Source organism: Triturus cristatus, chromosome 12, assembly GCF_964204655.1.
Source record: "Triturus cristatus chromosome 12, aTriCri1.1, whole genome shotgun sequence".
Taxonomy (NCBI): Eukaryota; Metazoa; Chordata; class Amphibia; order Caudata; family Salamandridae; genus Triturus; species Triturus cristatus.
The window spans coordinates 604145276-604162975 of NC_140595.1; the positions used below are offsets into that span (position 1 = coordinate 604145276).

Here is a 17700-nt window from a genome sequence, read left to right on the forward strand (position 1 = left end):
TATTTCTACCTCGACTCCAGTCTGATTCTATCTACCTCACGACCTTCGCCTTAAATGTCCCTCAACTTTGAGATCCCAGGCCATGTCCCACTTTTTTGAACTCTCACGATCCAGAGGCGGCCCCTCTCCTCTTACCTTCTAGGGTCACTTCCTTCCCGGCCCGCTTCAGCGCCTGCACGGCTTGGTCATGGGTGGCCTCGCGGAGGTCGCAGCCGTTGACGGACAGGATGGCATCGCCCACGCTCAACGCGCGGCTCTGCTCCGCCGCCAGTCCCGGGAAGATTTTGGATATCAGGATAGGCATACGGTTCTCGCGTCCGCCCTTGATGCTGATGCCCAGCCCGCCGGACTCCTGCTTGAGGACCCGCACGGTACGGACTGTAGAGTTATCCGCTCCCCGCCCAGGGCTCCCGGGGGCGCCCCCAGGACTCCCTTCCGTGCCATTGGGCAGTCCCTGCCCCTCAGAGCCCGGCTCGGCGGAGAGTGCAAGGGTGTCCCCGCTCAGCTCAGCCAGCACTCTCACCCAGCGCTCCCGCAGCAGAAGCTCCAGGAGGCCCTGCTTGGAGGCACGGGTCCACACGGCCATGGCCAGCGGCTCAGGGTCTGACTCCCGCCAGAGCCGAGCGCTCCGCCTCCCGCCGGCAGCTCCCACAGAGCCGCTCTGGCACCGCAGCGGAGACACGCGGAAGCCCTCAGAACCCCGCCCTCTACCATATTCATTATTCATGAGATGTTTCTATATTCATTATTCATAGCAGGGTGTAGCTGCTTTGGAGGAGCCATGGTGGCTGCATGTGACCCGCACAGTGTTCGTCCAGCCCACCCCATAATCATCATTATTCATGAGGGGTGAACGTCCCTCAAGCATTTCCATTTCCACTAGTACAGTAAAAGTCTGCCCCGCCTTGTCATCAATATTCACGAAGAGGCGGAGCACTATCTCGGTGACAAGAAACCCCGCTCCCCCATGAACACAAAGAAAGGACGAACCAAAAAATAATGATCGTACTTGGGGAACAGAGATGAAGGACGAAAACGTAACCCAAACTTTATTATACGGAAGAAAGACTACTCATTTCTTTCATGAAAAGAAAGAGCAGACTAATTATACCCTGTGCTTCATACCCATAGGCACGGTGGATGGACTACTTATCACATTTTAAGATTGGTGTGTAAGATATAACATTTCCTAGGTCTCAAGAAGGAAAGTTTCAATTCTATCAACTCATTGGCTGCTGATGCTTTTCTACTGTGAGTACTGTTTCATTTTTTAGGTCTCGCCGGCAATAGCAAATGCTAGAAATATTCTATACAACAAGGGCAGTGCTTAATTTGTAAAAGGATAAGTGTCAGGGCTCTCGTCGGGAGGCCACTGCAGCTTGCACCTCACATAACCCATGCCAGCACTGCCAATGACAGTACATACACAGCTATTTACTTTCACACTCCTACAAGTGTGACAAGTCAGACTATTCCAGGCCCCCAAAGCCAGAACAATGGCTTGGGAGGCAGGTGTTAGTCATTGTTAATGTAAATTGAACAAATTAACCACTGTTATGTGCATTCAGAGATATTCCAACGGCTGGTATCAGTGCGTCAAAGATATCCCCTACAATTTCTGACCAACTTTCCCTCCTTCTACGTGTTAGTTGTCTACCTATGTTGTGGAAACAGTCCTCTCCCCTTCCCACATGAATTATATTTGGGAAGACCAGGCCTAGGTAGCATGTACCATACCAGTGGTCCGGTAACCTATAATAAGCCCTGTTTCCACAGATGTATTATATTCCAGGGAATACCGTATCATTTCCTCCTTTAAATCCTCATCCTACCATGATCTTATATACATCATGGCATTCACTTGCACCTACAAAATAATTATCATAAACAGTGTTATCTCTACTGATGCACAATTTCCCTCTCTTGAGGCCAATCCAAAGCCATTGCAGGATTTGTTTCTCCCTTTAAATGGTTATCCCTTTCAGCATCCCAAAATCTTTTTTCCATCTTTTCCCCAGACACCTTTCTTTGTATCTTAATTCTCCCATGTCCAAGAAAGTCTTCTCTTCTTTTCTCAGACTACAAGTAAGATTGTTCTTAAACACTTCTTCTAAAGTTAATTCTCTAGTTTCTAAGAAAAAATTCCCCTAAAATTCTACCAGGAATCACCTTATTTAATTCAGGAACTATAGGTACCTGCGAGAAAACATTATCTACATCAGTGTAATAATATTCTAATTTCCCTGTTCTATAGAACAAGCTCGCTAATACACTACATGTTATTCCATATGTCAAAGGAAGGTGATGATAGGTGACACCCTCTGACACCGATGCAGGTAACTGCATACAAACATAGCAATCTCTAACTTCCATAGTCTTTACATATTCATACAGTAACTTGGAAAAAACATTATTAGAAAAATCAGTTATAGACCTATCCTTATGGAAATCTGTTCTATCTACCAGTTTAGTCGCATGAGTATCATAAACCTCTTCTCTATTAGTCTTGTTCTCAGTGTGGTTTTCTACCCCTTCGAATGTCACTTTAAACGAAATTGTTATTGCTAATATGAACCATAGAAGCATTAGTAATCATGTACAACAACAACACACTTTTCACCATCTTCGAAGAAACCCACATGTAGGTTTTCTACCTTCTGTGTTTGCCATTTCGGAAATGATCAGTGTCTTTTGACTTAGCCTCTTTTATTCACGAATTAATGTTTGTCTAAACCCAAGGCTTTTTAAGTGCCTACTTGGTCCTTTCGGTTACATGTCTTGTCCAGTATTTTAAATTCTCTGCATCTTTCTTTGTCACTTCGATCCGGGCATTGATCGTCTTTGTCTCGGTTTTCACAATCTCGGTTCAGAACTTCCTGATCATCCGTCTCTTCTCTGATATCAGATAAGATAACTCTCAGGATTTCTGAATCTTCTTCCTCTTCAACCACTTCCGGTACAGTCACTCCTAGACTTCCTTGGCTGTCTGCTACCTCTTGTATATCAGGAAGTGCCACATACGTCCACTCCGGTGACTTGTACTTCTGGTTGGGTTTCTTGATTCTTTTCTCTCTTTTCAAGTGTGCTCGATCAGTGTCTTCTGATTTCTCTTGACTAGACACTTCATTCACTTGTTCAGCGTTAGGAGATCTTACTCTCGTCAGTCGGTATCTCAATCTCTTAAGTTTATTAGGCCAAATTTCCTCTTTCGAGGGTCTTTTCAACCTGTTCCACTTCTCACCTCGCTCTGTTTTCCAAGCTCTTTTCCTCAAGATTCGCCCTCCTTGGTCTTCACCTTCACTTTCTTCAGATTCTGTATTGGTTTGACATTTACTTTCTTTGGATTTTACTTTCAAGACCTCAGGTTCACTATCTACGGTTTTCCCTCCTCGCATTTCTTCCACACAATCTTCTGCTGACTAACTGTCCCTTCCTCTACCTGGATGTGTGTTGTCCCTACACCTCCTCGGGGGTCTTCCGCAATAATCTTACCCTCACTCTCTGTATCTAATTCCTCACCTTCTATTTCTACGATTTCAGGCGGAATTTCTCACGTGCTTGCACTTGGTGCTTCTTTATCAAGAATTGTTCAGTTTCTTCAATATTCTCTTTTATCCTTTCTTGTATTTCCACCTGTTCAGTCTCTGATTCGGAGCTAGTGTCAGAAATTTCCAGTCGTCTCCTCAGTGGTATGTTCTCCGGCTCCGCAACTTGGCTCAACTCCACTTCTCCCGCTCTTGAGTTTTGTCTCGTTCTTGTTTCTTCTGATTCTGACTCAGAACTGGTATCGGACTCTTCCAAATACTCTTCCTCAGTTTTATTTATGGGACTACGGATTCAAAGAGTATGACTAGCATGAATCCAGTTCTTTACTCTGGCACACTTCACAGCAGTCGTCGTGGTCAGAATCACTTGACGTGGTTTCCCCCAGCGTGGGACCAGACAATTTCTCCTTCTATGCACTTTGATCCGCACCCAGTCTACAGGACTCAAATCATGAGCTGGCTTCTTTTCAAGGGTGGTTGCATCCGGTCCAACCTGATGAAACACAGAATGAACGGAATCAGCCAACCCCTTGCAATAATCCAAAACAAAGTCATCAGATATAGGCAGTAGTTTGTTGACAGGAATAAAAACATGCCTCATTGCTCTACCCATAACAATTTCATGGGGGGTCAGGCCAGTGTTCCTATCAGGATCGACCTAATAGTCATGAGCACCAGAGGCAAGACATCTGGCCATTTTAGACCTGTGGCCAAACACATTTTTCCCAATCTGTTTTTAATGGTGCCATTCATTTGTTCCACTACTCCAGAAGCCTCTGGGTGATAGGTACAATGTAGTTTCTGTTGTACATTCAATGCTTCACAAATCAATTTTATTATTTCGTTCTGAAAATGCTTTCCTCTATCTGTGTAGGAAGGTGGGTATCTGACTATGGTTACCCCCAAATTTTTGCCTAGTGTGTAGCTGGTTTTTCGACTTAGTAGGCCTGAGATCCTGCCATTCAGGGTCTCAGCCTGTCTGCTCTCTCTTTAACATGGACTCCATGTACCCTAGGTACATAACCCATTGGAACTAGATCACCCTGTGAGCCCCTGTACCAGTGTACACTAGGTACCCAGGGCATTGGTGTATCTAAGGCCTACCAGGGGCTGAAGCATGTATTGTGCCACCCCTGGACTGGCCTAACAAATTTGACACAACTGGCTGATCACTCAGCTGGGGTAAGTTGGTGTAACCACCTCTTACTTAGGTGTATTATACCTATACCTAACCTTAAATGGGACACATGTTAACCTATAAGTCACTCCTATGGCAGGCCTTAACAATCCTGAAGGCAGAGTGCTTGGTTCCATGTGAGATGGTGCTCTGACATGAGCTGAGCCTGTCTGCAGTGGTAGGAACAACTTCCTTCTACCGTTTCCAGATATCGTCATACCATATACTCTTAAGTGCATTATGAACCTCGCGGTTAAATGCTATCTTTGGTTTGGCTTTATCAAAACATGTCAAGTAAGGTGTCATACGAATTGGAATACTAACCCCTCGCCAATTCTGGCGACGGGGTTAGCATTCCACCCTTCTAGAGGGACACGACATGTACAGTACCTGAAATCCGGGTAAAATCAGACATAGCCTCAGCTCCACAAAATGGATGCTGCCACCACAGACACAAGTCTGCCCTCCTGCTGCTGGGAGTCCTTCCAGCTTGGGAGACGTGGACAAAGGGTTTCCAGCCAGGGGAGGTGTGTGCACCACCCCAGACAGGATTTTGTGTATTGGTCAGGTAGGGCTTGAATGGAATCAGACATGCCTGAGGCTCACAAGGAGCCTTGGTGCATATGTCAGTTCAAACCGGTCCTGGGGCACACCAGCCCCGGACCTGGGGCGAGCTGGACAAAGGATTGGGGGTGTAACCACCCCCTTCCTGGTCCCACCCTTAGGGAGGGACCTAGCAGGTAGTCCGGCCCCTAGAATCCGCTTAAAGGTAGGAGCTGTGTCCTAAGACTTCTGACATCCTGGAATCAACTTGTAACTAAGAAGAAAACGGGATCTTCGACGTTCTGCTGCACAGAAGACTGAAGGAAATCTCCCCTATGGTCAGGGAGTGACCATCTTGCTAACGCAAGCACCAACCAGCTACTCGACGTCTGCTTTGCCGCCGCCTCCTGCCGGAGCCCGAGCCCAGAGCCCGACAAGACCTGGACCTCCAGACCTCTCACCGCCCGATCCAGAGTCCCTGAAAAGAAGGAACCCGTGGAGGCACCGAGACACGTGGAGCCAGCCATCTTGAAAGACCCACGACAAGCTGCAAGCGCGACAACAGAGGCTCCCTCCAAGTTGTGCTTTGGGTCCTGAGAAGCCCAACATCCGAGCAGCATCTGCACCAAAGGTGAGCCCTCCAGCATCTCCACGATCTGCGTGGGGCCCTTCTGCACTTTGCATCTCGACGCGCCTGCCCGGTCCCTGGCCCGTTGGCTAGTGGCCATTTTGGCGACGAACCTTGAAAACTACGATGCTGGTCTGGTTGCTCCAGACTGGCCCCTGCTGCCCTCCAAAGGAGCAGCCCCTCTGACCTTGCTGGTCAGAACAATCAGCTTTCTTCATTCTTCACGACTTCTGCCTTTGCCAAGGCTTGTTTGCTTCTTTCGAGTCGCCGACACCGCCGACAGCGAGAGCCTGCGTGGGACAGCTCGTGAACCGACTCCTGGACGTCGTCGACCTTCAGGGACCACGTGGCTGCGGAGACAAGCTACACTTCCGCACCTGTTTGCACCCGACATCGCCTGGTACCTACCTGGTGCCACGCCGGTCACTGGCTAGTGACTGTGAACACTGTCCCCTCTGCTTTCAGGTCTTCTACAACTCCGATCCACTCTTGGATCCACCGCATCTCTTCTGGACCGGTCGCCTGCAGCATCTTTGTCATCAGGCTCCATTGAACAGATAGACGAAACCCGACGCACTTCGAGACCTATGCACCCGCTTCCTGTGGGTGAGGTAAAGCTGGCACTCTGGTGCCCAAGTGTAGAGAAACATCTCTAGTGTCTGTGTTTTCAAGTCTTACGTTCGTAGTCCATCCAGAAGACCCTTCTAGCCGTAACTTTAGAACTTTTACGCACCCATTGAAAACCTATGGGAGCCCGCGTGTAACTTTCCTCACTGCACACGCGACCCGTGGACCTCCTGGTCACTAACTGAAGTTAGCTCCTTGTAGGCCCAGCGATTCTAGAGGCCCTAGGCCTTTTCCCTTTCCTAGTCGTGGTACTTGTATCACTATTTTAGTATATGGTTTGATCGGCCACCGGGGCCTATCCATATAAAGTGCAACTTCTGTATATTGTAATACTTTCTTGTTTAACGATTTGTGCTCCTGTGCTCATAAAGAGTCTAGGGGATACTTTGAGTAATAAATACATATATATTTTGAATATATATCTGTGTGGTGTCCTTTCATTGGTATAAAATGGGGTTACATATGGTAAAACAGCCTGCTTAACACGCTTTAACGAGTTTAGCCTCAAAGACTGCTTAGCCTACGCTACCACTAGGGCAGCTAGTCCGAAAAGGTTGACTTACAACCACACCATAAGGGTTGCTTGGCATGGTACAAGGTGGTCACTTTAACTGGTGAACATCATATACCAGGCCAACTTCTCACATTGGTGAGCAGCGGTTGGATTTGAGCTTGCTGTGTTATACCTCTGTAATCTCTTTGTTACCAATTGAAAGATCATACAGGTACCTTTAGGTACATATAAAACAAGATTAGATATACTTAAGTTCTACTGAACTTAGTTGTTGTAGAGCAAAGGGAGTAGCACACCCTGACTACAACTACTAGATAGGTTTAGTAGGAAAACCCAAGTGTAGGTAGTTGCAACACATCCACCCACACTTAAGAGCAATGGCTGGGGCAGAGGGATCCAATGTACCCATCTCTGTCGAGAGTGACCCCCAGAGGGCACCAACCATCTTTGCTACCCTAAATCAAAATGAACTCAGGCAATTGGCAAATATCAGGGGCCTTAAACAGCCCAGGAACCTTACCTCTGCTGAACTCAGAGAACTCTTACAAGCGGATGAAGATCAGAGAGCTCTCAAGAAAGCCTCCCAGTTAGGCCCCTCAGGGACTGGAACAGGAGGCCCCCCTTCTGAAGATGCTACTGAAGTACCCCTTTCCAATAGTCACCCCTTAGATGAGAATCACACTACAGAGGATGAAAGTGATAAGGGTACTGATACAGATGTTAGTGGGGATGAAGGGAGAACTAGCCCAGTGCCAAGTGTTATACGTGGCCCAGCTAACTTAAGGCTACTTGGGACTGACAATGGGGTCACCCCATTGGATCTCCCTAGTGGACTTAACCAGGGGCTTGGGAGGCAGAGGAATCACTCAGGTGACTCTAATGCTTCTCATGCCTCTAGAGGCTCTCAAGGTCACTCCAGGAGAAGGATGACCACCCCTCAGAGGAGGGAGCATGAGGCCAGAATGCAGGAAGCCCAGCTGAGGATCAGGAGTCAGGAGCTAGAAGTAGCCCTGATGGAAGAGAAACTGAACAAGGCTAGGCAACCCAGAGAGAGTGGGTCTATACCCACTGGTGGCAGCAATGTCCCTAGGGACAAAGATAGGGTCTTTGACAATAGGAACCTGTCCAAGGTTGTGCCCCCCTACAAAAGTGGGGATGATATCCACAAGTGGATGACTGCTCTTGAGAGAGCCTGCAAAGTGCAGCAGGTTCCTGAAGACCAGTGGGCAGCAATCTTATGGCTCTCCTTTGAAGGTAGAGGCAGAGATAGACTCCTCACTGTTAGAGAGGAGGATGTCAGAAACTACAGAGCCCTGAAGAGTGTCCTAGTTGATGGGTTAGGCTTAACCACTGAACAGTACAGGTTAATGTTCAGAGATACCCAGAAGACACAGACTCATGACTGGTCTGAATATGTGGAATGTGCCACTAAGGATTTGGAGGGTTGGTTGCTGGGAAGTAAGGTGTCCGATTATACAGGATTGTACAATTTGATGATGAGAGAGCAGATTTTAAGTAATTGTCAAAACCAGCTTCTCCATCAACACCTGGTAGACTCAGATTTGACCTCTCCCCAAGAATTGGGAAAGAGGGCAGATAAATGGGTCAGGACCAGGATCAGGCCTAAAAACCAGGGTGGTGAGCAAAAGAAAGATACCACCAAGCCTCAAGAGAAGGGTGGGGATAAAGCAAAAGAGAAATCTTCCTCAGGGCCCCAAAACTCCACACAGGGTGGTGGGTCCCAAGCTCCCTCCTCTACCACAGCTAAAAAGCCTTACTGCCATGAATGTAAAATTCCTGGGCATTGGAAAACTGACAGCAGTTGCCCAAAGGCTAAAAACAAAACTGTTCCTCCAATTACTCCTGTCACACCACCTATTACTGTCAGCAGTAATCCCCCAGGTGGTGGGAGTGCCCCCAGAAATTTGGGTGGGTTTACTTGGGGAACACAGGGGGACCCTGGCTTAGCCAATTCCCCTACAGCAACTACTCTTGTCTGTGATGGTGGCATGGGGTTTGCCAACTTCACTGCCTGTCCCAACACTTTGAGTAGGTACAGACAGGAGCCCTACATCAATGGTACAAAAGCTGAGGCCTACAGAGACACTGGAGCTAGCATCACTATGGTGGCCCATTGGCTAGTTCCTTCTGAGCAGCTTTTGCCTGGTTGCTCCTACCAGGTGACTAACATTGATGGCAAACAGAACAGTCATCCCATGGCAGAGGTGTGTCTCAGCTGGGGAGGTGTTACTGGACCTAAAAGGGTGGCAGTGTCCCCAACCTTGCCTGTAGACTGCTTACTGGGGAATGACTTAGAACTCTCAGCTTGGGCTGGAGTTGAACAAGACACCCATTCTAAAATGGTAGGCCTTTCAAAAAAGGGTAGTGGGGTTGTGCCAGCCACAACCCCTGTCCAAGTAGACTTCCTCTATGAAAAGGTTGGAAGGGCAGTGGTAGCCACAGCCCAGGCAAAGACAGACTTCCCTGGAGAGACTGGCAGAGCTGTGACAGTCACAGCTCAAACACAAACTGAGTGCCCCCCTGAAAAGGTTGGCAGGACTGTAATGGTCTCAGTCCAGACTCAGAATGACATAGGTGTAGTGAAGCCTGAAACTATGGATCACTCCACACAAACAGAGAGTAGTGGGGAGGAAGAAAAGTCTCCCTCTCCCCAGACATTAGGAAAAGGTCAGCCTCCCCAGGGATCTGACCCCACCCCTTGTGAAGGAACTGCCCCAGAGGTAGCCAGGCCTAGCCTGACAGAGCCTCTGATGTCAGTGGACCTTTCCAAGGTGGGACCCAGTCTGGTGCAGGTAGCCTGCCTCTCTCTACCCTGCCTCAGTCAGCCCAGGGCTGCAGAGGTCAGGGAGGCCAGTGGACCCCAAGAAGGCCCCTGTCCACCAGAACCCCCCCATCAAAAGAATGAGGATTGCCTGACTAGTAGCCCTAGACAGGTGATGGGTAAAACCATTCCTGAGGGATCTCCTTTACAGGTAGTTAGGGACCTCCCCCAGAGGGATTCTGTGGGGCACAGGCAAACATGGGACCTTAGGGCCCCAAACCTGACCTGTCCCTCCAGTAAGCCCACCAAAGGGACCCAGCCTCCAGCTTTAGGTAGCCAGAGGCTGACCCTGAGAGCACAGTGCAACTCAGCTAAAGAGAGAAAGGCATCCATGGTGGAGGATGATTGGAGGAAGCGGAGGCCTCACTTTGAGGACCCTCACTTCAGTACTCCATCTCCACACCAGCCTTTCACTTTGCAAAGACACACCAAAGGTAGAGATTCCCTATGGTGGAGACCCTATGATACCTTTAGGGTGAGGGATTGCTTAGTGGACCATGAGACAGGGGGTAACCATGCCAGTGCTGGTTCTTCCTTATATGGCCACTTGGGCAATAGAGGCTTACCTGGTCAAGGACAGCCTTATCTCCCTTCATTTGGGGGGGGGGGGGGGGGTTGTGTAGGAAGGTGGATATCTGACTATGGTTACCCCCAAATTTTTGCCTAGTGTCTAGCTGGTTTTTCGACTTAGTAGGCCTGAGATCCTGCCATTCAGGGTCTCAGCCTGTCTGCTCTCTCTCTAACATGGACTCCATGTACCCTAGGTACATAATCCATTGGAACTAGATCACCCTGTGAGCCCCTGTACCAGTGTACACTAGGTACCCAGGGCATTGGTGTATCTAAGGCCTACCAGGGGCTGAAGCATGTATTGTGCCACCCCTGGACTGGCCTAACAAATTTGACACAACTGGCTGATCACTCAGCTGGGGTAAGTTGGTGTAACCACCTCTTACTTAGGTGTAGTATACCTATACCTAACCTTAAATGGGACACATGTTAACCTATAAGTCACTCCTATGGCAGGCCTTAACAATCCTGAAGGCAGAGTGCTTGGTTCCATGTGAGATGGTGCTCTGGCATGAGCTGAGCCTGTCTGCAGTGGTCGGAACAACTTCCTTCTACCGTTTCCAGATATCGTCATACCATATACTCTTAAGTGCATTATGAACCTCGCGGTTAAATGCTATCTTTGGTTTGGCTTTATCAAAACATGTCAAGTAAGGTGTCATACGAATTGGAATACTAACCCCTCGCCAATTCTGGCGACGGGGTTAGCATTCCACCCTTCTAGAGGGACACGACATGTACAGTACCTGAAACCCGCGTAAAATCAGACATAGCCTCAGCTCCACAAAATGGATGCTGCCACCACAGACACAAGTCTGCCCTTCTGCTGCTGGGAGTCCTTCCAGCTTGGGAGACGTGGACAAAGGGTTTCCTGCCAGGGGAGGTGCGTGCACCACCCCAGACAGGATTTTGTGTATTGGTCAGGTAGGGCTTGAATGGAATCAGACATGCCTGAGGCTCACAAGGAGCCTCGGTGCATATGCCAGTTCAAACCGGTCCTGGGGCACACCAGCCACCGACCTGGGGCGAGCTGGACAAAGGATTGGGGGTGTAACCACCCCCCTTCCTGGTCCCACCCTTAGGGAGGGACCTAGCAGGTAGTCCGGCCCCTAGAATCCGCTTAAAGGTAGGAGCTGTGTCCTAAGACTTCTGACATCCTGGAATCAACTTGTAACTAAGAAGAAGACGGGAACTTCAACGTTCTGCTGCACAGAAGACTGAAGGAAATCTCCCCTATGGTCAGGGAGTGACCATCTTGCTAACGCAAGCACCAACCAGCTACTCGACGTCTGCTTTGCCGCCACCTCCTGCCGGAGCCCGAGCCCAGAGCCCGACAAGACCTGGACCTCCAGACCTCTCACCGCCCGATCCACAGTCCCTGAAAAGAAGGAACCCGTGGAGGCACCGAGACACGTGGAGCCAGCCATCTTGAAAGACCCACGACAAGCTGCAAGCGCGACAACAGAGGCTCCCTCCAAGTTGTGCTTTGGGTCCTGAGAAGCCTAACATCCGAGCAGCATCTGCACCAAAGGTGAGCCCTCCAGCGTCTCCACGATCTGCGTGGGGCCCTTCTGCACTTTGCATCTCGACGCGCCTGCCCGGTCCCTGGCCCGTTGGCTAGTGGCCATTTTGGCGACGAACCTTGAAAACTACGACGCTGGTCTGGTTGCTCCAGACTGGCCCCTGCTGCTCTCCAAAGGAGCAGCCCCTCTGACCTTGCTGGTCAGAACAATCAGCTTTCTTCATTCTTCACGACTTCTTACTTTGCCAAGGCTTGTTTGCTTCTTTCGAGTCGCCGACACCACCGACAGCGAGAGCCTGCGTGGGACAGCTCGTGAACAGACTCCTGGACGTCGTCGACCTTCAGGGACCACGTGGCTGCGGAGACAAGCTACACTTCCTCACCTGTTTGCACCAGACATCGCCTGGTACCTAGCTGGTGCCACGCCGGTCACTGGCTAGTGACTGTGAACACTGTCCCCTCTGCTTTCAGGTCTTCTACAACTCCGATCCACTCTTGGATCCACCGCATCTCTTCTGGACCGGTCGCCTGCAGCATCTTTGTCATCAGGCTCCATTGAACAGATAGACGAAACCCGACTCACTTCGAGACCTATGCACCCGCTTCCTGTGGGTGAGGTAAAGCTGGCACTCTGGTGCCCAAGTGTAGAGAAACATCTCTAGTGTCTGTGTTTTAAGTCTTAAGTTCGTAGTCCATCCAGAAGACCCTTCTAGCCGTAACTTTTGAACTTTTACGCACCCATTGGAAACCTATGGGAGCCCGCGTGTAAATTTCCTCACTGCACACGCGACCCGTGGACCTCCTGGTCACTAACTGAAGTTAGCTCCTTGTAGGCCCAGCGATTCTAGAGGCCCTAGGCTTTTTCCCTTTCCTAGTCGTGGTACTTATACCACTATTTTAGTATATGGTTTGATCGGCTACCAGGGCCTATCCATATAAAGTGCAACTTCTGTATATTGTAATACTTTCTTGTTTAACGATTTGTGCTCCTGTGCTCATAAAGAGTCTAGGGGATACTTTGAGTAATAAATACATATATATTTTGAATATATATCTGTGTGGTGTCCTTTCATTGGTATAAAAGGGGGTTACATATGGTAAAACAGCCTGCTTAACACGCTTTAACGAGTTTAGCCTCAAAGACTGCTTAGCCTACGCTACCACTAGGGCAGCTAGTCCGAAAAAGTTGACTTACAACCACACCATAAGGGTTGCTTGGCATGGTACAAGGTGGTCACTTTAACTGGTGAACATCATATACCAGGCCAACTTCTCACAATCTGATTCAATCGTTACTGGGAAACCAAATCTAGGAATGAACTCTCTCAATAGGAGTTTCGCTACAGTAACTCCATCACTCCTTCTAGTCGGGTAAGCTTCCACCCAACGTGAAAACAGGCAGACAACTACTAGGACATATCTTAGTCGATTACACAGGGGCATTTCAATTAAATCAGTCTGCATTCTAGTGAAGGGACCTCCCTCCCGTCCTATTGTTCCCAAACTCACCACTGTTTTCTTTCCTGGATTGTATTGTTGACATATAAGGCATCTTTGACACAGGCTCTCAGCTACAAGCCGGAACTTGGCGTTAAACCAGGTCTGTTTGAAAAGTCTAATCATGGCATCCCTACCTACATGTGCCTGTCCATGGTACATCCGTGCCTTGGTAGAGATCATGCTATGAGGCATTACTGGTCTTCCATCCAGATAAACCCAAATCTTGTCTACCTCGCGTGGTGCACATCCTGATTTTATCCACTGTTTCTTTTCATCATCTCCTGCCTCTTCCTGTAACTGCCTCACCTCATCGCAGGTATTCACAGTGTTAGTAAAAAGCAAGGGACATGAGTTAATTTCCTTTTCCCGATTCCGATTCAAAGAGTTTTGGTTTCACGCACAATACTGCGCTATGTCATTTGCAAATTCGTTGCCAACAGACACATAGTCTGTACCCTTCGAGTGGGCTGCGCATTTTACAATTGCGATTTGCTTAGGCAGCTGTATCGCCTCAAGCAATTTTCCAACCACTTCTGCATTCCTAATTGAAGTTCCACTCGACGTCAAGAACCCTCTTTGAGACCAAATCTGTCCAAAATCATGCACCACTCCAAGTCCATACTGACTATCGGTAACCACAGTGACTCGCAGATTCTTTCCCAACTTACACGCTCTGGTAAATGCAAACAATTCCGCAACCTGAGCTGATTTTACTCCTTTCATGCAAGACGCTTCCAACACAGCCGCTACAGTACATACTGCATACGCAGCACTCAGAATTCCTTCTTCAGTTCTCAGACATGACCCATCCACAAACATCACATAGTCACTTTCTTTCAGAGGCACATTTTTTATGTCCGGACGCTGCTTAGTGCAAAAATCAAGCACTTCCAAACAATCATGATCCACGTCATCCTTCACTTCCACATTCACAGCATCAGGTAGCAATGTTGATGGAAGTACATTAAGGCACCTCACAAGGCTCACATTTGTAGCACCCAGAGTGACCTTTTCATATTTAGTCAGTTGACTATGCGTCATAAATTGTGTGCGGCTTCTTGTCAAAAGAATTGCAATATCATGGGGTACAAACACTCTCACAGGATATCCCATCACAATTCCTTCGCTCTGCTCCAAACTCTTACAGGTAGCAGCTACTGCTTTCAAACAACCAGGCAAAGCTATGGCTACAGGATCTAATACAGCTGAAAAGTATGCACCGGGTCGTCTTAATTTTCCATGCCTCTGTACTAACACAGAGAGTGCACATCCATCTCTCTTGCTACAATATGGCTCGAATTCTTTTTCATAATCAGGCATTCCAAGAGCTGGTGCTTCACACAAGCTGTCTCTCAGTTGTCTAAAAGCCTTTATCTCCTCTTTATTTAATTCAAGGGGATCTTTCACATCACTTTTTGTCAAACGTACCAAAGGTTTTGCAATCAGCGAAAAATTGCTAATCCACTGGCGACAATATCCCACCATTCCAAGAAACATTCTCACTTCTCTCTGAGTCATTGGTGCTCTCATTCCTTTTATTATCCTGATCCTTTCTGCAGTCGCTTTCCTCAGGCCTTTCTCAATCTTATGACCTAAATATGGTACTTCCTTTTTTACAAAATTGCAATTCCGATGGGGATACCTTAAGTCCTCCATCCGCCAAATGGTTCAACAACGCAATTGTGTCCACCACACATGCCTTGTGCGACTTCGATGCCACCAATAGGTCATCGATGTATTGCACGAGCCCTGAACTTTTGGGCATTTTCAAATCTTCTAAGGACTTCTTTAGAATCTGATTAAATATCAATGGACTTTCTGTATACCCCTGTGGGATACGGCACCATGCCAAAGTACGTTCGCCGAACCGGAACGCAAACATTTGTTGGCTATCGGGGTGCAATGGGATAGAAAAGAAAGCATGACACAGGTCAATGACTGTGTACCACTCCACATCATGGGGAATCTGATATAGGATTACCGAAGGTTCGGTACAATGGGGCAGCAGGGTACAACAATTTTATTCACCTTTCTCAAATTTTGCACTATCCTGAAAGTTCCGTTAGGCCTCTTTAAACCCATGATTGGTGAATTACATGGACTACTCATTATTTCTCTCAAAATTCCCTGTTCAATCATCTTGTCTATTACAGGCGTCACTCCTGCAATTATTTCTGGTGTCAATTTATACTGAGGAATATTCGGGTAGCTTACTCCTTTCTTTACAGTTATTTTCACAGGGTCTACTCTCTTCATCAGTCCCATATCTTCTCCTGTGAAATCCCATACTTCGGTTTTCACTCTTTTCTTCAATTTCTGAGGCAATTCCTCCAGATCAAATACAACAAATGCCTCAGTAATTTCGGGTTCCAAATTTGCCATTGTCATTCTATACAGTGCATCCTTATCCAGAGTTTCAAAGGCTATGCCATCAGGGATACATAAGATAGTGCAATTCATTTTGCACAACAAATCTCTTCCTAACAGATTCACGTGGCTAGTATCACACACGACAAATCGATGCATGTCGGTGAATTTCCCTATTTTAACTTTAACAGGCTCAGTAAGATAAGTTGTATATCTGTCTATTTGAGACTCCTACTACTTGGATTGTGTCACCAGAGAGAGTAAGATTTTTAACGTCAGCTGATCTAACAGTTGAACGAGTAGCAGCAGTATCTACCAGGAAAGTAATTTTTTCATCATTTACCTTTTCATCCACAAAGGGTCCTGTCTGGTCTACCTCTAGAGTTGCGCCAAGTACGCACTCCTCTTCCTCTCCTAGGCACCGTCAATAACTCTCTTCTGACTCACTCTCATCACGCTGCAGCCAATACTGAGAAACAGCACTAGCGCACGGTAGCTTCGTTACCTATTCCTCGGTGTAGAATCCTGTCTCATTACTGTATCTCTGAGGATTTGCGCTTTGTGGAAAAGGTGGCTTTGGCACCTGACACTGTTGGGTAACAACCTGCTGCAGTTGCGGCGGTTGACAACTCACCTCATTCTGCACCTGTGGATTCAATGATGCATTATCACCATTGGCACTCGGGGGCAATTTACACTCGGATTTCCAATGCCCTAATTTTCCGCAATTATGACATGGCCATTTCTTTTTTGCTTCCTCTAAACTGATTTGTCCCTTTCCTTTTCCAATATTAGGCTTTTGTCTAACTTAGCCAATGCCATTAGCTTGTTCAATCAGCTGGGCTTCTTGTCTCTCCGCTACCTTAACTTGTGCCCACATTGCCTTCTCTTTCAGTTTGCGTTCTTTGGCCTCAATTTCACCACTAAAATATTTTGCATGTCGAAGCACTTCTTCTATCTTTTTATTTTGCCAATCCACTGTATGCTGTTTGATCATTTTGCTTTTTTTAGGTCTTAAACCATAAACAAATCGATATACAAAATGACTCAAATCCTTCTCGCTCAACTTCTCATCACCACTATATTGCTTAAAAGCTAATAGTAACCTTTCATAATAGGCTTGAACAGATTCTTTAACCTCCTGGCGAGTTCTATCAATTTCTACCCAATCGGTTTCCTTTGGCGGCACTTTATTTTTCAAAAAAGTAATTACCTGTTCATATTTTCTCATTACCTCCGGATCAGGGGCTCCCGTCTTAGGATCCCTAGGGTACTCTTTTTTTTTTTTTTTTTTTTTGAAAACCTTTATTGACAGTTCAATCAAGAACAGGTATGGGCCTACAACCCCCCGGGGCCGGCCGCTAAGCAATCAGAGCAAAAACAGGCAAATGTAAACACAGGCAGCACTTCGGGGAGGAGAATCGTAATGCTAATACTGTGAACAGCTTAGGTAGGGCACCAGGAGAAAAAGGTTTTCATTTTATAATGAAACAAGGCAGAAGGATCAGGTGCCAGACAATTTTCAAACAGCAATTACAAATATGCAGAGTAATAGACAGAAACGATTTACAGCAATCTGTTAGGTCAATGGCGCAAACACAAGAACATCAGGATGGGGAAGAATATCGTAAGCAGTGGCGCCTGCGGTCCCCCGTCAGAACTCCCGGAGAGCACCCCGGAAATTGTGGTACACATGGAGCGGCAGCGAGTCATAGCAAAGGAAGTGTATCACGCTGATCCCAGAAAAAGAAAAACAAAAAGAAACAGAGAAGAAAAAGGAGGCCATGGAAAAAGAGAGAAAAGACTAAAGAATCCCCTCCCCCAACCCCCCACCCTGCACCTCTGCAGATGAGTACGGCCCCCCC

At 47.6% G+C, this 17700-nt stretch overlaps 1 protein-coding gene across 1 annotated transcript in view; it reads right to left on the reverse strand.

Annotated features, from left to right (window-relative positions):
• The window catches only part of SNTB2 (syntrophin beta 2), a 309644-nt gene extending 308822 nt beyond the window's left edge, over positions 1–822 (reverse strand). Inside the window, exon 1 of the mRNA XM_085638715.1 lies at positions 136–822. Within this exon, the coding sequence (XP_085494841.1) occupies positions 136–727 (592 nt within the window). The 5' untranslated portion in view covers positions 728–822. The remainder of the gene's footprint in view (positions 1–135) is intronic.
• Between the last annotated feature and the right edge of the window lie 16878 nt (positions 823–17700).